The 21,914-nt window shown below is 41.3% G+C and overlaps 1 protein-coding gene across 9 annotated transcripts in view; it reads right to left on the bottom strand.

Annotated features, from left to right (window-relative positions):
* Positions 1-21,914, bottom strand: part of SCAI (suppressor of cancer cell invasion) — a 169,484-nt gene that overhangs the window by 55,023 nt on the left and 92,547 nt on the right. For all 9 annotated transcript variants that reach the window (XM_056540589.1, XM_056540581.1, XM_056540584.1 and 6 more), the window contains exons 3-5: positions 14,758-14,853; positions 13,131-13,217; positions 6,135-6,233 (exon numbers count right to left, since the gene is read on the bottom strand). In XM_056540589.1, the coding sequence (XP_056396564.1) occupies positions 6,135-6,233; positions 13,131-13,217; positions 14,758-14,853 (282 nt within the window). The remainder of the gene's footprint in view (positions 1-6,134; positions 6,234-13,130; positions 13,218-14,757; positions 14,854-21,914) is intronic.

Below are 21,914 nucleotides of genomic sequence, written 5' to 3'. Positions count from 1 at the left end.
TTCGTTTTAAACGTGTTCGATGAACCTTCTGTTTTATAAATTTAAGTCGTTCAAAAGAACTTCAGCACTAGTTTGCTCTTGAACACGTATATATTTATAACATTATACTCTTTGTACATGTATGGCACTCCGGAACTTCCTCAATATTGGCACATGGATTGTGGAGATGTGCAATGGTTACAAAGAAATAACCCGTTGAATCCTACACATATGGTTTGAAGAATGACTATGAAAATATTGCAATCTTGAATTGCAATATTGAAAATGTGCATCATCTGGTACATTCATTATTTGTTCAAAAGGCAAAAAGAAAAAGAAAGCGAAAAAGGAAGAAAAGGAAAAAAAATATATAAAAAAAAACATAAAAAATGACCAATATTCACACAATGCGTTATTCTCATATTGTGAAAAGCGTATGCATGTAAAAAGAATTATGGACATTTATCAACGGGTTTAGTCAGGTTTTCTTTACTATAATTGTCGCAAAATTGTCGCAACTGCAACTACGTGATTTTTCGTGCAACATTTTGACTGGAAAGCGAGAAAAGCAAGTTTTCCAAAAAATAACTACGTAGTAGTAATTTTAAAATGGACTACAGGTAGTCAGGTATTTATTAACTGCGACAGTCGCAACTGCGCAAAAAAAAGTTGCAACAGGGTTAAAAATTGACTAAATTTACTACAGCTCAAACATGGAGCAGAAAAAGCTACTACCAAAGTAGAAAAGGAAAAATTGCTTACGTGAAAGAAAATTATCAACAGGCTGAAGCCAGTTGATAAATAAGTCACAAATAAGCAAAAAAAGTAAGGAAAAAAATTACTTAAAAAAAAGAATACATAAGCTAACATTGATAAATGTCCCTCATTGTGCACGCAAGTTCACACCCAATGTAATTGTGGATAAATAAATGTTTCACATTTTCTGTAGGTTCATGATTATTTTCTGTAAATGAATGGGTTGTTATTATACTATACAATTACCGCACAAAGATATGCGATTTGTAATGTACAGTATACTCGTCGTAAGTATGAAAAAATATAAGAAAAACCTGACCTAATAATCAAAGGTCTACATAAATAAATAATTATAGAAACTCCGTATCCAGTAGACTCTTGACCTCATTCACATTATGCGTTATTATTAGTGAATTTTATGTAATAATAAAAGTAAATGAACGATTGAGGTCATTGCTGTAATACATGGAGATAACAAAAAACAGCAGCTCGGAGTTGAAGTGCAGGTTGGTGTAGGTAAGTGACCATTCTGGGGGTGCGTGTCAAAGTATACAGCGAGTACAATGACAGTCTACGAAGAAAAAAGCATGATCGCAAATTCGCAATCACCCAGAAAGAATAAAAGGTCCTCTTTATTGGAAAACTTCTTTAAGGGTACGTTCAGACGAGCGGTTTCGCAGTGTATTTCGCTGCAGATCCGCCGCTGAAGGACCCTCTGTATTCTGCCTTTATATGTGCCTGCTTGGAGCGGCAATACGCCGCTACAAGCAGAGACACTGCGATGTGCGAGCGGCCGCGATGTGTGCGAGTACACCGCGCATGCACGGCGACTCGCACATCGTTTCAGTGTGTCTGCACGTAGCGGCGTATTGCCTCTCTGAGCAGGCACATGTAAAGACAGAATACAGAGGGTCCTTCAGCGGCAGATCTGCAGCGTAAAATACACAGAAAATCCGCTCGTGTGAATTTACCCTAAAACATTCCAGTGCTCGGGTAGAGTGGTGCGGTCGCTGACCGCACCACTCTACCCGAGCGCTGGAATGTTTTAGGGTACGTTCACACGTACGCAGATTTGATGCGAAGGATTTTCTGCTGCAGATTTCAATGTAAACTAAATGACTGCGCACAGCTTCTAATCAGCAGTTAGGGGCTGGGTTCACACTACGGAATTTCCGCCTGCAATTCCACATTGAAATTGCAGGCAGAAATTCCGCTAAAATGTACGGTGTAGTGAATGGGTTTCCGTTCACAAATTCCCACTTTGGAATTTGTGAACGGAAAATCTGCTTGGAAATTTCCGCCTGAAGAATGGCGTTGCTCATTCTTCAGGCAGAAATACTCGCGGAACACATAGCAGTGTATTGGAAACTGCAGTGTCCGCGCGGTCCTAGCGCCGACTGATTCGGCTGGCGCTGGCTGCACTCGGAATCTCCGGGGGCAGAAATTTTCTGTCCGGAGATTCCATAGTGTGAACCTAGCCTTACAGGATCCTGTGCATTTGTTGCGCAGGATTTGTATGTGTGAATGTACCCTAAAAGAAGTTTTCCAATAAAGAGGACCTTTTATCCTTTCTGGCTGAGTGCGATCATGCTTTTTTCTTCATAGACTGTCATACTATGAATGCTATTCATGCAATGTCCACCCCAAAACTACTAGATCTCTGGCTGTTCTTCCGCTAGATATCTTTGGTTTGGAGGAGACTCTGATTTGACTAATATAACAAATCACGTTTCATAGATTTTTACACAGAGTTTTACACAGTGGAGAGCAATTTCTTCCTTTGGATGAGTTCACATAAAATCAATGGGATTCGGCTGCCCTGCTTACACAGCAGAATGCCTGTACAATCCAGATTCCGGCATCCGCAAAAATATTGGATATGTTCAATGTTTTTGCAGATTCCGCAAGGAAATGCATTGAAGTCCATGAGACGGAGCATTTCCAAGTGGTCCTAGCTCCGTCCTGTTCTGCCTGCGCTCTGCTGTCTGTAGAACGTTTGCACAGAAATTTGCAGTGCAGACATTCCCACGTGTGAACATAGCCTTTTAGATGAAAATTTAATTTGCATGATTTTTTTTACCCATAAAGCATCGCCTGCAATGTCTGTTCAATAAAAATCAGTACTCCACTTCCCTGAGCTGCTGGATTTAATATGGAAACTGGAAAATTGCCTACTCGTAGCTTGGCCTATCATTGTGCCTCTCACCATCCATATCTAATGAAAGGCTCATGGGTGTGAATCCCGCAGACCACCTGTCGGCTATTAAACATTGTAAGGCTAGGTATCCACTTGGTTATTTGCCAGCGTTTGTTTTTGGCCCTCCATGAAACACTAGAAAAATGCCTAAAAAATTGCCACTGCATTTTGGTGTTTTTTGCCTTAGTTTTGAAATTGCAGTTTTTTTTTTCTTCTTTGGCAGTTTTTCCTGTTCTTGTGCCCGCCTCTTTTTCTAACACATAACAAAAAAAAAAAAGGACGCAATTACAAAATCCACATAGCGTTTCTAATTATGCTTTTTTTTCTCTCCCATAGACTTCTATGTGAGAAAGACGTCAAGATTTCATAGAAAACAAACAGCATAGTCAAAACATGCTGCGATATCCAAAATGACAAAACACTGAATAACAAGTCATACCCAAGTGGGTATGTTGTTGTAAAAATCCCTTATTACTTGTAGCTAACATCTGGCTGTGAAGCTTTTTTTTTATTTTATTTTTTTACCAAAAAACGCAGTGTGGCGGGTTTTTGGGGGCATATCAAGGAATATACTGTGGTGTCCTGGAGATCACAGTGGGATTTCCATACATTATATTGGAGAATTGCTTGTATTGCAGTTACCCAAGCTAACAATTATCATCGCACCAAACCTCTGCTTCACTTTACCATGCAAAGCAACTGTGAAAATCCTATCCGTATATTATAGGATCAGTGTTATTCTCAAGTTGTTTTATTCGGTCTGCGAAGAGTATAATACAGTGGGCTTTACAGTAGGACATTTACCAGGCTCAACTGTCCACATTCTCCACCGCTGATGGGTCGGACTTTTCAGATGCTTTATAAATAAGCTGGTAGGTCAACTACCCATCAAATATCCACCCTCCCTCCTCCATGCATTTGTACCTGTCGTGTAGAGTTATTCTCATGCCCAAGAAAGTCTCCACAGTAATCCATCCTGACAACCAATGTCAGCAGCTTAAGGGCCGCTGACTGCGATGACTGTCAATGAGCGCAAAACCTTCACTGGGTCAAAACACTAAAGAGTTTTAGTACTGACAAGTGCTACTTAAAGAAATGTGAGTAGACGTGGCATGGGCCCAAAATTCAGAACAAAAAGGTGAAAGTACATGAACTACAAAAAATAAACCTTGTGTATTGATGGCCTACATCAAAAATGCCCATCGGGGTTTACATTTTACCCGAAAACCTTCTGTTCTTTATTGTACTTGAAATGACACCAATTTTAAAACCATATACACACAGTGGTTCACACTTACCTTTACATTTGGATCACACATCTAATATACATTTATGGCCCATACTGCAGATCGGTAATAAAGGTCTCATCTGAATACATATGTTTAAGGGCTTTTTTCATGAAGAACATTTTGCCTATCTGCATAATAGGTTATGAATGTCTGAAGGGTCGGGGTCCGACCACTGAGACTCCCACGATCATGAGAAGAGGAGTCCTATGTCCCCACGTCTAAACGGAGAAGTGGATAGACATGCTGTGTGCTGTTGTTCCACTGAACTCTAATAGACTAACGAGGATAGCTAAGTACACCGCATAGAGTTCAATGGAGTGGTAATGTGCATGCCCAACGTCTGCTCTATTCTACATAGGGCAGGGGAAGGAGGGCAGAATCCCATTCTCATGATCCATAGTGAAAATAGTGGAAACATTGATCGATCCTGGCACTGGTGCTCTGGATATAAAGAGGATTTGAAATCCAATGATGTTCCTTTCAATAGTTTTATTTTACAAACATATGCAACGCGTTTCTGGTACAAAACGGACCCTTCGTCAGGCAAGGTGTGCCACACACCTTGCCTGACGAAGGGTCCGTTTCGGACCAGAAACGCGTTGCATATGTGTTTGTAAAATAAAACTATTGAAAGGAACATCATTGGATTTCAAATTATCCTTATATCCAGAGTACAAGCGCCAGGATCGGTCAATTTTTCCACTATTTTCACTATGGATCATGAGAATGGGATTCTGCCCTCCTTCCCCTGTCCTATGTGGAATAGAGCAGACGTTGGGCATGCACATTACCACTCCATTGAACTCTATGCGGCGTACTTAGCTATCTTCATTAGTCTATTAGAGTTCAGTGGAACAACGGCACACAGCATGTCTATCCACTTCTCCGTTTAGACGTGGGGACATAGGACTCCTGTTCTCATGATCGTGGGAGTCTCAGTGGTCGGACCCCGACCAGACATTCATAACCTATTATGCAGATAGGCAAAATGTTCTTCATGAAAAAAGCCCTTAAACATATGTATTCAGATGAGAGACCTTCCACTATTTTCCCTATCTCTTTAAGCTGGAACAGCAAGGCTGCTTACCAGAGGACCGAGGCTGCCAGTCTGGAGACATACTGATTGAAGAACGCTATCTGAGGTGTTGCGCTCTGAGTGCAACCGAACTCTGAGTTTAATCTTATTTCTACTCTAAACTGAACTGTAATGTCCTTCACTAGGGGGCGCAAATTCTCTTTTTTTTTTTTTTTTTTTTTTTGTTTTATATAAGGATTCTCATGATCCATGGCAGTCTTAGAGGCTGGACCCTCACCCCCTAGAACAGTGGTCTTCAAACTGCAGCCATCCAGATGATGCAAAACTACAACTCCCAGCATGCCCGGACAGCCGGGCATGCTGGGAGTTGTAGTTTTGCAACATCTAGAGGGCCGCAGTTTGAAGACCACTGTCCTAGGAGATGAGGGTCTTTTTATGGGAAAAACCCTTCAAGTACAGAGGGGTAAGTATTCCTGACAGTACTCAAACAATACATTTCCCTATTTTGGACTAAAATATTTCTTCTTTTAGACGAAGGTCACACGTGCCATATTTTTTTCTGCCTCGTATTTTCCTACCCATTGAAGTAAACTGGTAGCAAAATCAGCTGTAAACAAAATCTGCATCAAGATTTGGCACATGTGGCCCAACCCTTAATATGCAGATTTGGATAGCTATACATTTAACTAGATGAGCATGATAGACAAGATTTACAGATGCTAGAAATAATACTTCCGGCAACAGCCTCTAGAGGGCGATTGCTGATGGGCTTCTGCATTCTAAAAAGGTTTAAACAGGAATAAGAAATTTACGGTGCAAAATTATCTCAATCAGTAAATCAATGTAGCAAAGATTTGATCCATGCGAAAGGGCTTACCTGTCCTCCTTGGTGACCTGGGAATAGTAAGAACGCTGTCTAATGGCAGAGTAGAAAGAAAAGGCTTCATTAAGGTAACTCGTCTCTGACGTACGGAGACTGGAAGAGAAGAAAAGTTGATATTCACACTATTGAATTTGTAAAGCCCTTTGGCACATATGTTCATTTTTACTTTTTAGTATCCATTCACACAGCATTTATGGTGGACAATCCGGTATATCCTGGGAAATGCTCCTGATGTATATACTGAATGTGGCCATAGACTATAACTGGACATTTGAACAAAGACAGTGTCAATCTTTTGCTGTGCTGTAAAGTATATTTAGCTATCATTCCCAAAGAATGGGAATCAACAGGCAGTATAAACAGTGACTGTGTAAGGATTTTAAGGGTAGGTCACACGGATGTGCATACGCAGCGTATTTCACGCTGCGGATGCACTGATGGCAAACACACAGGGACTGCAGAGCGAGTTCTGGCTGTGGCCGGTAAAAATCCCCCACCATGAGCGGAGTGACAAATCTACCCACCAGCAGCCGGGAACTTGCTCTGTAGTCCCTGTGTGACTGCCATCGGCAAATCCGCAGCATGAAATACACTGATGTGCCCTACCAGAAAATCTTTTTATTGCTCCAAAAATTTGCTCCAATCAAAATGCTATAAAATGTATACCACTTATTGAGCCACCGCCAGTCTAAATATCCCATTGCGCACAATTATTAATATTGCACTTTTCGTAAACTCAATCATGGTAAAGTCCAGTCAAAGTGCTAAGTAAGTGTACAAAAAGTTCCATAAAACAGAAATGCTATGCAGAAGGACAGGGTCGGACTATATCACCATTTTAATTCTTACTGCACAGTCTAAATCCATCACAGTAGTGCGCTGTAGCATGCTACCACAACCTTCCTTCCATATAGCAATTTAAAGGGGTACTCCGGTGGAAAACATTATTTTTTTTTTTTAAATCAACTGGTGCCAGAAAGTTAAACAGATTTGTAAATGACTTCTATTAAAAAATCTTTACCCTTCCAGTACTTCTTAGCAGCTGTATGCTACAGAGGAAATTATTTTCCTTTGAATTTCTTTTTTTTCTTGTCCACAGTGCTCTTTGCCGACACCTCTGTCCTTGTCAGGAACTGTCCAGAGCAGCATAGGTTTGCAATGGGGATTTTCTCCTGCTCTGGACAGTTCCTGATACGATCATCAGGTGTCAGCAGAGATCACGGTGGACAAGACAAAAAATAAATTAAAAAGAATAGAATTTCCTCTGTAGCATACAGCTGCTAAGAAGTACTGGAAGGGTAAAGATTTTTTAATAGAAATAATTTGCAAATCTGTTTAACTTTCTGGCACCAGTTGATATAAGAAAAAATGTTTTCCAGCAGAGTACCCCTTTAAACCTGGCATAGATAGAACCTTTGACAGTGCAGGGCTTTAGCTGGCCATATTCCTAAGAAAAACTATAGCTGAACCTGCCTATATTCATTATATATGTTTAACCCCTTAAGGGCTCTGGGTTTTTCTGTTTTTGCACTTTTGTTTTTTCCTCATCACCTTCCAAAAATCATAACGCTTTCAAATTTGCACCTACAGACCCATACTAGGGCTTATTTTTGCGCCACCAATTGTACTTTGTAATGACATCAATCATTTCAGCACAAAATTTAGGGCAAAGCCAGAAAAAAAATATTTGTGGGTCCACAAATTCTGTAGGTCCATATGGATACAAGGATACCTAATTTATATAGGTTTTATTTTATTTTACTAAAAAAATTACATGCATCAAAATTAGTATGGTTAAAATTGTCATTTTCTGCCCCTGGATCATTTTTTGCGCCAGGACCTGAAGTTTTTATCGGTACCATTTTTGTTTTGATGGGACTTTTTGATCACTTTTTATACATTTTTTATAGGGTATACAAAGTGACCAAAAATATGCAATTTTGGATTTTGAATTATTTTTTTTGTGTGTACACCATTGACTGTGCGGTTTTATTATCATTATATTTTTATAGTTCGGACATTTACGCATGCGGCGATACCACGTGTTTATTTTTATTTACATATTTTATTTAATTTTTAAATGGGAAAAAGGAGGTGATTCAAACTTTTATTCAGGAAGGGGTTAAATCACATTAATTCACTTTTTTTTAGCCCCCATAGGGGACTATAACATGCAATACCTTGACTGCATACATTGATCAATGCTATACCATAGCATAGCATTGATCAGTGTTATATAAGCTCAATTGCTCCAGCCTGGATCTAACGCTTGGAGCAATCAGACACCAAGGAGCAAGGTAAGGCTCCTCCTGCTGTCCTCTCAGCTGTTCGGGATACCACGATTTCACCGCGGCGGTCCTGAATAGCTCCGCTGAGCTAACCGGCAGTGAATTCTCCCATTTTAGATGCCGCAATCAACTTTGATCGCAGCGTCTAAAGGGTTAATAGTGGACATCAGACCGATCGGCGATGTCCGGTATTAGCCGCGGATCCTGGTTGCTGATAGCAACTTGGACCTGCCGGGTATGAAGCGTGCTCAGCTCCTGAGCGCGCTTCATATAACAGGAGCCGGTGAAGGACGTAAATATACGTCCTGTGTCATTAAGGTGTTAAAGGCCTATTGGCTGTCCCCACATAGCAGATGTCATTTAAAAGAGGCATTGGGCATGTTGGATTTTAGCATTATGGATCCTTTGTTTCAACAGGAGACAAATATGCATTTATGGTTATGCCTGTTCAGCAGAAAGTTATCTCATGTGTAGGGCCATCTTTAGTACTGGGATAAATGGCACATCTGCAAAAATGGTGCCCCCTGCAGTCAAGAAAGGATGCTACCAGAGAAAAGGTGTCCACCCAGACTAATGAATGCTTGAACTTATCAAGTATGGTGATCAACATCTTCTGTGGCTGTGCCCGACTCTAATCTTTTTTATGGGAGCAACTATGCACACTTGTTGGTTTCCCATAGTTTTTCTCAACCTGCAAAAAAAAGTTGTGAAATCTTCCCTTGTGGCATATGACATGGTTGTGTATTCTTTGTACATACAATCAGTTCTCTTCTAACATATATGTGGCTGTGATTTGCTACACTGTGGTGTCCTCTAGTCCCTGACCTAAAAACGACATTTGTAAATGGCAGGATTCAATGACATTTTGGTTCTACTGTGTTTCTAATCCACCCACTATGAATTCCACTTTGTTAGAACATATTTGGCTTTACATGTCGTAAGAAAATTATTAAAGGCTTCAGAATTAGGTAACCGTGACCTCCTGACCCGGGACATGTGTAAAAGCCTTAAATCTTCAAACACAAGTGTCTCTAGCAGGAAACAAAACCCTGCTGGCTGCAAACCTTTCAAGTTAACAAGCTGACCGAAGAGGAAGACCGAAACCCTCTACCGAGTATCCCACATGGCGACACTTCTTGTTTCTATTCTGCAAGTAACACTTAAAAAGGATCACTTTATATATTGAGATAAAAAAAAACTATCCCATTAGTTATAGAAACTAAACTTTTAGTACTTGCCAAAAAAAGAGGTTTAATAACTGGAAAATAAACCAAACTGTAATATACAGGGAGATACAAAAAGGACTGTACCAAAGTATAGGCCTGTAGATAATGTAACATCAGTGGTCAGTGACTAAAGAAATCAAAGCAAAACCAGGCTGACTAGTATGGAACTGCGGGTGCCACAGTATGGTGTATTTTACGAAAACATCTGAGCTGTAAACCATAAAGATTGCATCCTCTTCAGGACATGAAACCAGACACCAATCTGAAATGCTGCGACTTTTGCACGGACTTGCAGGGCAAATTTGCTGACAGGCTGGTGTTCACCGAAGAGGCGACCTTTCACCTCAGTGGGAAAGTCAGTCGCCACAAGGTTAGAATTTGGGACTTGGAAAATCACGTGTTCTTTTCTAACGGTCCATTCTAATTTTGCCTTTACTGAGGAAGGAGCCTATAGGAGCTTTGAAACGCATCAAAACCGTATATGAGACCATCACATCAACTAACCATGTGTACTAAGTATTTTATCCTACAACACTGTCACACTGTTTTTATAAAAGACTTTTGGTGCGATAACACCATAAAGAGGTTACTGGCTGAGACCAATCCACCTACGGCACATCGCTCCAATGCCCTCCTCTCATCTTAGCTAATAGCAAGCTCTGCGCATACGGACGTCTCACAGCAGTGGCTGCTCATAGCCATGTATAGTGCAAGAACCAGACGTCCCTGAATGCAAAGTGTGAGCAGTACATAGTACCAACTTAAGTTACAAGACTGGGTTTATGCATCGAAATATTCATCTAGTGAGCGATATCTGTGTCCGTATGCCCGGCATATATCCTCTTTCACAGGAATACACTATAGAAAAGCCATACAGTGGGGCAAAAAAGTATTTAGTCAGCACCAATTGTGCAAGTTCTCCCACTTAAAAAGATGAGAGAGGGGCCTGTAATTTTCATCATAGGTTATACCTCAACTATGAGAGATATAATGAGAAAAAAATCCATAAAATCACATTGTCTGATTTTTAAAGAATTTATTTGCTAATTATGGTGTAAAATAAGTATTTGGCCAATAAAAAATGTTCATTTCAATACATTATTATATACCCTTTGTTGGCAATGACAGAGGTCAAACGTTTTCTGTAAGTCTTCACAAGGTTTTCACACACTGTTGCTGGTATTTTGGCCCATTCCTCCATGCAGATCTCCTCTAGAGCAGTGATTTGTTGGGGCTATCACTGGGCAACACGGACTTTCAACTCCCTCCAAAAGGTTTTCTATGGGGTTGAGATCTGGAGACTGGCTAGGTCACTCCAGGACCTTGAAATGCTTCTTACGAAGCCACTCCTTTGTTGCCTGGGGTGGTGTGTTTGGGATCATTGTCATGCTGAAAGACCCAGCCACATTTCAGCTTCAATGCCCTTGCTGATGGAAGGAGGTTTTCACTCAAAATCTCATGATACATGGCCCCATTCATTCTTTCCCTTACACGGATCAGTCGTCCTGGTCCCTTAGCAGAAAAACAGCCCCAAACCATGATTTTTCCACCCCCATACTTCACAGTAGGTATAGTGTTCTTTGGATGAAACTCAGCATTCTTTCTCCTCCAAACACGGCGAGTTGAATTTTTACCAAAAAATTCTACTTTGGTTTCATCTGACCATATGACATTCTCCCAATCCTCTTCAGAATCATCCAAATGCTCTCTAGCAAACTTCAGATGGTCCCGGACATGTACTGGCTTAAACAGGGGGACACGTCTGGCACTGCATGATTTGAGTCCCTGGCGGCTTAGTGTGTTATTGATGGTAGCCTTTGTTACTTTGGTCCCAGCTCTCTGCAGATCATTCACTAGGTCCCCCCGTGTGGTTCTGGGATTTTTGCTCACTTTCTTGTGATCATTTTGACACCACTGGGTGAGATCTTGCATGAAGCCCCAGATCGAGGGAGATTATCAGTGGTCTTGTATGTCTTCCATTTATTGCTCCCACAGTTGATTTCTTCACACCAAGCTGCATGCCTATTGCAGATTTAGTCTTCCCAGCCCGGTACAGGTCTACAATTTTGTTTCTGGTGTCCTTCGACAGCTCTTTGGTCTTGGCCATAGTGGAGTTTGGAGTGTCACTGAGGTTGTGGACAGGTGTCTTTTATACTGACAAGTTCAAGCAGGTGCCATTAATACAGGTAACGAGTGGAGGAGAGAGGAGACTCTTGAAGAAGAAGTTACAGGTCTGTGAGGGCCAGGAATCTTGCTTTTTTGTAGGTGACCAAATACATATTTTCCACCATAATTTGTGACAATGTGATTTTATGGATTTTTTTTTCTCATTAGGTCTCTCATAGTTGAGGTATATCTATGATGCAAATTACAGGCCTCATCTTTTTCAGTGGGAGAACTTGCACAATTGGTGGCTGACTAAATACTTTATTGCCCGACTGTACATGAGAAATTGATATTTTATTTCCACCAGGAGCAGATGCAAGGCAGTGCATAGCACTATTATACCGCACATTTTTTACCTTTTTTTTTTCCATAGGAGTTGCATATACTAACAACTTACCTTTAGGAAAGGTCTATTTTGGACTTTCCATAGGAGCATATAGTTTTACCCTTTCATTGCTGTATACGGACATTTTTATATAAGAACGGCTCCAATATTTTTGAGTTGTTCCATAGTATCAAAAAGCAACTGTGGCAACAGGAATAATGTGGTGATCAGTGTTTTTATTCATTTGAACCTTTATTATTAATAACAGCCTGATATCTACTTTATTGTTGTAGTCCATCCACAAGAGCCCTGTGGTGGAAATGTTAATGTTTCATACTGTATATTTTATAGTTTCCTATAATAAACCACTACTTATTTATATCTAGGTTTTTCTATTTTTGTAAATAGCTCGATCGGACTTCTTGTAGTCACTGAAAGAGCTACACAATTTGTCTCATGCTTTTCACTGTGTTCATCATCCATATATAAATTCCATGGGCACTGTCAGATATAACAGTTTTTCTTTTGTGAGTTCTGATAGGTACACTTTCAATTACACAACATGTGATCATAGCAACCAATCATTCCCATCATATGACATGATGTTTTCATACCTGTCACCTCATTCTCTATTGGCCATCATGATCTGGTCTGGCATCACTTTATCACATTCTGATGATAAAGAGAGGACAGGGGCCAATGGTGCAGGAATGGTAAATAACTACAAGTTGGTTTAGCTCAGTATAAAAACGTTGTAAATAATCCAGGAAACCTATATATTCTTGTATGTCTTAAAATTTTCTACAAAAACTTGAATATTAAGATATTGCTAGAAAATCTATAGGACTAGGGCTGACATTTCTGAATGCTTCTTGGCCTGCATACAGTACAATAAATCCTCCTGTCGTACAAGTGATACAGCAACAAACAGGGTGCAATGGGTATTACATCTGGGTATTTGTATTTTCCATCAGCAGATACTTACTAATAGTGGTAATACAACTGGCCAATCTTGGAGGCAATCTCTCCAATCTGCCAACGCTTGAGGCCATACCGATTGTCAAGCACTTGCCTAAGGACAAAAAAATAATAATAAATAAAAATGAAGCATTTATTTTTATTAAAATCTCCCATTTCTTCTAAATAAAAATAACTAATCAAGAACAACTTTGGGAAAGGTGTATGCATGACGAGTCACTGAAAGGCTCATATATACATATTTATTTACACGTTACTATAGATAAGTCCTTTCTACGCATGTGTATCTTCATCTACAATTAGTTTTGCCATTGCAATGCACAGAAGTGGAAAATTCTAAATTCTTAGAGAAGTTCATAGCAGAGGGTCCCAGGTAACCCCACTCCACTCCGATTAGGATCTGATTAAAACAATTCTCACACTCTAAAGGAACCAGTTTGTCCTTTATTACACAGACATCCCACTAATTTGAATGGGCACTGTGTAATGTCCAGTTTCCCCTGTGGTGGCGCTGCAGAAAAACTTAACACTTACTGCCACTTTTCCCCACAGATCACAGTGATCGTCAGGTGTCCCAGCACTGAATCAATTTGTAATCAGCTTATTGTCAAAGGACTTTTCTAATAAGAAGAGACTTTTCAAAGAGGAGAACCCATTTAAAAATATGTCCTATGCAGATATGCCTTAAAGGAGAACTGTAGTGCAACCCCCCGCGATTTCCTGTACGGGGCCACGGCAGTATGCTGGAAGGGGGCATTCTGTCCCCGCATAACGGGGTGGTGTACACGCCCCCTCCATGTATCCCACAGAGATACATAGAGGGGTGTGTCTGCCACTGATCAGCGACTGATGACTTATCCTGTGGACACACCATCAATTATAGTAGCCTGGAAAACCCCTTTAAGCAGTCTTTGGACCATTAAAGGGCCTAAATGGGCAATGTTTGACAAAGGGATTCAAAAAATGTAAAAAGAAAAAATCCCAGTGTGAAGTAGTGCATCCTCGGGCCGGCACCGCTCATTACACAGTGTGAGAATTTCTAATACTAGTTCTCAAACAGTGTAAACTTAGACTAAACTCTAATAGTGGCTTATGCTGTTTGATAACCTTAGAGCTTAGATCACCTGTTATGTTAAAGGGGTACTCTCGTGGAAAACTTTTATTTTTAAATCAACTGGTGCCAGAAAGTTAAACAGATTTGTAAATTACTTATATTAAAAAATATTAAACCTTCCAGAACTTTTTAAGGGCTTTATACTACAGAGGAAATGCTTTACGTTTTGGATTTTTCTTCTGTCATGACCACAGTGTGCTCTGCTGACCTCTGCTGTCCATTTTAAGAACTGTCCAGAGCAGGAGAAAATCCCCATAGCAAACATATAATGCTCTGGACAACAGCTCCCACGTCCTCTCTCCTAGACTGGAGCACGGACAGGCCAGCAGCGTTCCGGGACCTACCTCCAATCCACATCCAAAACAGAAGATCCAGCTTGTCGTTGTTGTAAAACGAAATGTTTTATTCTTTCATTAAATGAGCAACATGTAATACAGGACATGAAATGCTGACACGCTTTGGGGCGGTATGATCCTTCGTTATGCTCAAAAGTGCTAGGTCTACACCAAGTGTTACTTACCTGTGCTGTTGCTGGAACTTCCAAAGCTTGGTATAGACATCAAACGTCCTTCCGAAGTATGACTGCCACTGTTTCTGTCCATACTGGGGTAAATCCCTACAAAAACAACAGATTACATTAGCTAAATATTTTTTTTAACTATTCATGTAAAGGATGGGAAGTGGAAACAAAATGATGAAAAAGCAAAAACATTTTATTACGTTCACAATTTCCAGCAAAACTTGCACAAATTAGAATACGAGGTGTAGGCAGAAAAACACGTTCGTCACGGTGAAGCTATTAAGTTGTCTATGTTGAACCCGAGAAAGGTTCTTGTCTCGCAATGCTCACACCTCCCGGCTCAAAGCTTTATCACTCACAGCACAGAATGGGAAATTAATGGGCTGTGGAATGAGATGATACCCCAGGCCAGTGATGCGGCCCCCCTCCCATCCAAATGACCTTATGCTCCTCATTGAGAAAAGCTGCAATGCTTGCCAAGCTCTACCTGCGCGCCAGACGTGGGAACGGCGGTAAATGAGGAAGACGATGATTATCCTTCACCTTGTTTATTATTTTTTTTGCCAGAGGGACCTGTGTTAACCTGTCTGGGGCACCGATATCCTCGCACATTCTCAGCATCTTTTGATTGGCAATGTCCTCCATCTCTGCCGGCACAAGGCAGCCCGGCGCTGTCACACAGCACCGCCACCTGCGGTGAGGTTTCCATGGAAACAGGCTGCCACTGTGAATAGTTCCCCCAAAAGCCTTAACTCACTCACCCCCCCCCCCCCCCCAATACCTTCCATTACTGGAAGATCTGCTTTAGCTGCTACACGCCACAATGACATACAATTTTGGATTACAATATAACTGTAACGCTTCAGGATTTGCAACGATACAAATGCCCTGCGACACGTCTGTACGATTCCCAGGAAACACAAAGTAGGGGAGAAAATATAACGGTATAACGAGCTAAACATTATAATGAAAGCTGTACACAATATCAGGGAACTTATTCTGCTATGTGCATTTGAGAGAAAATTCGGTACAAGGCTAGTATAGTATAGGCGTCGCAGATCCCGTAAAAAACAAAAAAAAAAAAAAAAAACGCTACAGTATGCGTCTGGTAAAACGGTGCACACCATACTGGAAACATGATGGACCCCATCAAAGTGGCGTGTGTTTGGCAAGTAAAGGCAGCAATACCAGTCACTCAAGGAGTTCAGCTGACTGCTCTCTCTAGATCAGGGTTTCCAAACTAGTGTGTCTCCAGCTGCTGCAAAACTACAACCTCCAGTATGCCCGGACAGCCGAAGGCTGTCCGGGCATGCTGGGAGTTGTAGTTTTGCAACAGCTGGAGGCACGCTAGTCTAGACACACAAACGCTCAGCTCAGTGGCTTATCTCCAAGAGAACAAAAGTATCAGAGACTTTACATTCAACATGCTCTGCCCCCCTCTCCCCAATATCATCTGGTTGGGGAGAGTCGAGAGGCCCCCACACAGTACTGGGCAAAAGTTTGAAACATGCACTCATCAGAATCAAAACCCTTTCTAATTTACTTAATAAGAAAATGTAATTTCCTTTTTATAGAAATCATGTCTTATAAAAAAATAAATAAATAAATAAATAAATAAAAATAAAAAGGCCACTAGGGGTCCCCATATCATCCAGAACATAATTCTGTCCGGCTGCAGCATCAAGCTTGTCCAAGCTGAAGCCCAGGCTGGGACAAAGTGCAGTAAGTAAGGGCAGGACAAGTACTCCTCTGTGCTAACTCCTGTCCTGTCAATCAGACTGCAGTGTGAAAAAGAGGAGGGGGTTAAAAAGCAGCCTGCAGTGATTGGATAGAGACTCAGCACAGCACAGCAGACTCAGGAAGGAAATGAAAGCATGGTGACTGAGGGTGAGCTCAGTGCTGGCCTCGTACACGCCCCTTCCTGAGCAGTGGATGTCAGAATGAGTGAGCAGCAGAACAGAGGGAATTGGGAGCTAAAATCAGAAGTTAGACACATAAAAAAGACATGTAAAGGATCTGCATGACTTAGTGAGTAACATATAGAAGCACTATTTTTGTTTCTGTATTATGACATCAAATTTTTTATTCTGCAACAGGACAACAACCCCAGGCAATGTGGGAGATTTATCAAAACCTGTGTAGAGGAAGAGTGGGGCAGTTGTCCATAGCGACCAATCAGATCGCTTCTTTCATTTTTCAGAGGACCTTTTAAAAAGAAAAAAAAGAAAAAGAAAAGAAAAAATGCAAACTGATTGCTGGCTATATGCAACTGCACCATTTTTCTCTACAAGTTTTGATAAATCTCCCCCAATGTCATTAAGAACTATCTTCTAGGATAAAAAAAAGAACAAGGAGTCCTGGAAGTGATTATATGGCCCCCACAGAGCCCTGATCTCAACATCATCCAGTCTGTCTGGGATTACATGGAGACGGAAGGATCTGAGCAGCTACATCCACAGAAGATATGTGCATAGTTTTTCTATCCAAGATGTCTGGAACAACCTCCCTTTGAAGGCAAAGGGTGATCACACCGAATACATTTCTCTTCCGTTCATTCACTTTGCATTGCTTTAACTTATAAAAAATAAACACTATTTTGGGAAGCATTCTTATTTTGCAGGATTTATTTCCCACATCTGCCTAAAACTTATGCACGTTTGGGGTATGTTCACTCTATGAAATCTCCACCCAGCAACGCAGTCTGCATGCAATTCCGACAAAAGAATAAACTTGTTCATTCTTTTGGCGGGTCTGTAATTCCGCAATGTGAATGGGTCAACAAAAAATCAGGGCCAGTGCAAGGTTTTTTGCCTACACAAGCGAAGCTACATTTTGCGCCCCCGACAACAGCACCCGCTACACAGTGCCCCCATATAGTGACTTTGCCCCAAATAGTGCTCAATATATACCAGTGCCCCTATATAATGCCCAAGGCCCCAAATATACAGTGCCACCAGCCCCCATATAGTACCAAATATATTCAGTGCCCCCATATATACAGTGCCCCTGCCGGATGCCCCCATATATACAGTGCACCCATTTATCTTGTGAAACTCACACTCTTCTCTGGCCTCTCTAGTCTACTCTGCTGCTACTAACTTCACTTCAGCTCAGAGCAGCAGCATGATCCCCCGCTCCGCTCCCACCATTCCCCGCTTCTGTGCGATGGCACAGTCACGCAAAGCCTTATGATGCAGTAGCGTTGCTAGGGTTCATGTAACACGGTACCGTAGAAAATGGTGTCACCCCATAAAACCCTCCCCAAAGTAATCTTATAGCCTGTTTTTAAAGGACGCCAGAGGTGAAGCGAGTTACGGATTTTTTTTTCCAGTATAATATTCAAATAGACCAATTGCCACAGAACGGGAAAGTGGTAAAGATGTTTTTACCATGTAAAACTACAGCTCCCAGTATGACTTTAGCAGTGGTATGGATATGCTGGGAGTTGTTGTTTCAGCCATTATTACTGCAGAACTATCAAGGACTACAACTCTGATGGGATATAGTGAGGAGAATACACAATAATATCAGTGACTACAAGTGACGTCTTCTCTATAGTGAGGAGGATACACGATATCAGTGACTACAGGTGACGTCTTTATAGTGAGGAGAATACACAATTATATCAGTGACATTTCTATAGTGAGGAGAATACACAATGATATCAGTGACTACAGGTGACTTCTCTATAGTGAGGAGAATACACAATAATATCCGGGACTACAGGTGACGTCTTCTCTATAGTGAGGAGAATACACAATATCAGTGATTATAGAGAAGACGTCACCTATAGTGAGGAGAATACACGACGATATCAGTGACTACAGGTGACGTCTTCTCTATAGTGAGGAGAATACACAATATCAGTGACTACAGTTGACTTCTCTATAGTGAGGAGAATGCACAATGATATCAGTGACTACAGGTGATGTCCTCTCAATAGTGAGCAGAATACACAATGGTATCAGTGACGTCTTCTCTATAGTGAGGAGATCACACAATGATATCAGTGACTACAGGTGACGTCTTCTCTATACTCTTCCCTTATCTAATTCAGATGGTACATACCACCGGGTCTAGCTAAATCTTCTCTCTGCAGAACTTGACGCCCAGATGGCATTGGTTCCTCACTTTATCAGCGGAGTCTGATCCTCTATATGAATATGATAATTAATATAAAGCTGCCAGGCACTGTATCCTCTGAATGTAATACTTCCACACACTGCACTCTCTGAATATAAACCTGCCAGACACTTTATTCTCTGAATAGAATACTATCCCACACTTTACCTTCAAAATATGTAGTACTACTACACACTGTACTCTCTGAATATAAACCTGGCACACACTGTACTCTCTGAATATAAACCTGGCACACCCTGTACTCTCTGAATATAAACCTGGCACACACTGTACTCTCTGAGTAGAATACTACTTCACACTACATTCTCTGAATATGATACTACTGCACATTGTACCCTCTGAATATACTACCACCACACACTGTACCTTCGGAATATAATAATACCATACATTATACCCTCTGAGTATAATACTGCCACACATAGTATCCTCTGTATATAACACTACCACACACTGCACTCTCTGAATATAACCTTGCCATACAGTAAAACTTATATCATAAACCATACCTCTGAAATACAAAACACTGTGTACCCCTCACATATAGTAATAATGCCTCCTGCCCTGTGCCCCCTACATATAAAATATAACAATGCCCAGTGATATCTCAGTACAGCGATAAAACACCCAATGATGTCACAATACAGGTATAATACAGCCAGTAATTTCACAGTACAGGGATTATACACCCAATGATGTCACAATACAGGGATAATACACACAGTGATGTCACAGTACAGGGATAATACACACAGTGATGTCACAGTACAGGGATAATACACACAGTGATGTCACAGTACAGGGATAATACACACAGTGATGTCACAGTACAGGGATAATACACACAGTGATGTCACAGTACAGGGATAATACACACAGTGATGTCACAGTACAGGGATAATACACACAGTGATGTCACAGTACAGGGATAATACACACAGTGATGTCACAGTACAGGGATAATACACACAGTGATGTCACAGTACAGGGATAATACACACAGTGATGTCACAGTACAGGGATAATACACACAGTGCTGTCACAGTACAGGGATAATATACACAGTGATGTCACAGTACAGGGATAATACACACAGTGATGTCACAGTACAGAGATAATATACAGTAATGTGACAGTACAGGGATAATACACAGTGATGTCACATAATAGGGATAATGAACAGAGTGATGTAACAGTACAGGGATAATACACACATCAATGTCATAGTAGAGGGATATATACCGTACAGGGTTAATATACAATTATAGTACAGTACAGAGTTAGAACTCACAATGGGGGTGGCGGGGGGGGGGGGGGGTGAGGATTGGCAGGGGTCAGGGCACAGTATTTATAGCGTTACCTATGTAAACTGCCTATCCTGCCATAACCATCTGTTTTGTTGCACTTTGGTCCTTCCTCTGACCCCAGCAGGCCCAGTATGAGTCTCTGATCACATGACCAGCAGGGGGCAGAGCTGAGCTGAAGGCAGAGATAGCTCAGTGTATGGCATTATTTCCAGAGCAGGTGCATACAGATATAGCAAAACTACAACTCCCAGCATGTCCACACAGCTTTTGGCTGTCTGGGCATGCTGGGAGCTGTGGTTTTTAACAGCTGGATGCACACTGCTTGGGAAACACTGCTGTACAGAGGCGGTGAAGGGGTCCATATATATACACACAGAGGACAAGCTTTGTATGTCACAATAGAGCAGGTATATTTACCCTCCCCTGGCTCCACTCATGGCAGGAGCAGGTGACTGTGGGGACTCAATGATGTGCACAGTCCTGAAGCTGCCGCCACGGTGCCAGTCACAGCCCCACACACTGCTGTGCTGTACCTGCGTGCTGTGCCTCAGAGAAGTGATTGCACGGCTCGCACACAAACCTGGCGGGCGGCAGCAAAATGTTTAGTAAGAATTTTTTTAAATCTCGGCTCTGCGGCGTCAGCGCCCTAAACAGCCTCTTGGGCCGCCTTATTATTGCTCCAGGCCTGGATACAATTGGACACCATCAGGTATTAGTCAGTGTAATCTGTGTAGTCAGTAACAATGTAATGCACAGAAGGCAGATGTTCGGCGTTTATAAAAAAAAAAAGAAACAAAAACAAAAAGTTGTCTTGTCTTTTGTAAATAAAACAAGCTGAAAGCCAATACTTTACTTTTCTTTCTGCTTTTATTTAGCGCTTTGTGTTTTCACTGTCCACACGCTCGTGGTGTTTATACTGTTCTTATGCTCATGGCATTTATACTGATCATATGCTCACAGCATTCATACTGTCATATGCTCATGGCATTTATACTGATCATACGCTCACAGCATTCATACTGTCATATGCTCATGGCATTTATACTGCTCACACGCTCCAGGCTTTTATACGGTTCTTACACTCTTAGCGTTCATTCTGGTCATACGTTCACGCCATTTATGCTGTTCGTTCGCTCATGGCAGTCATACTGTCATACGTTCATGACATTATACTGTTCTTACACTCATAGCATTCACACTGTTCATACGCTCTCGTTCAAACATTCATAGCATTTATGCTGCACATGCACTCTTGGCGTTTGTACTGTGCATATGCTTGGCGTTGTGTTGTGTTCATGCGCCCGTGGTGTTTGTGTTACGCGTGCGCCTCGGCATCTGTGTTCATGTGCTCGTGGTGTTGTGCTGCACATGTGCTCATGGCATTTGTGCCGTACGTGCGCTTGTGGTACTTTCTGGCACCAGTTGGTTTATAAAAAATTGTTTTTCAACTGAGTACCCCTTTAAAGTTAGGAGGCTTCCATATACATTCACTTTTAATATCAATCTGGTTATAACATACATTAGAACGAACTAAAGATAGCCATACTCTGGCAAAACTCTCATCGATTCACTATTTGTGATATTTGCCTTTGCTTGGACCCCGGGGGTTACCGGCAGAACACTGGTGTGGGAATCTTTCCCTTTCCTTCCTTAAAGGAGATCTGTGGCAAAAAATAACTTATCCCCTATCCACAGGATAGGGGATAC

This window comes from Hyla sarda, chromosome 9 (genome assembly GCF_029499605.1).
Source record: "Hyla sarda isolate aHylSar1 chromosome 9, aHylSar1.hap1, whole genome shotgun sequence".
In the NCBI taxonomy this organism is placed as follows: domain Eukaryota; kingdom Metazoa; phylum Chordata; class Amphibia; order Anura; family Hylidae; genus Hyla; species Hyla sarda.
The sequence above is the reverse complement of the archived record's forward strand: the minus strand, read 5'-3'. Positions and strand labels throughout refer to the sequence as shown.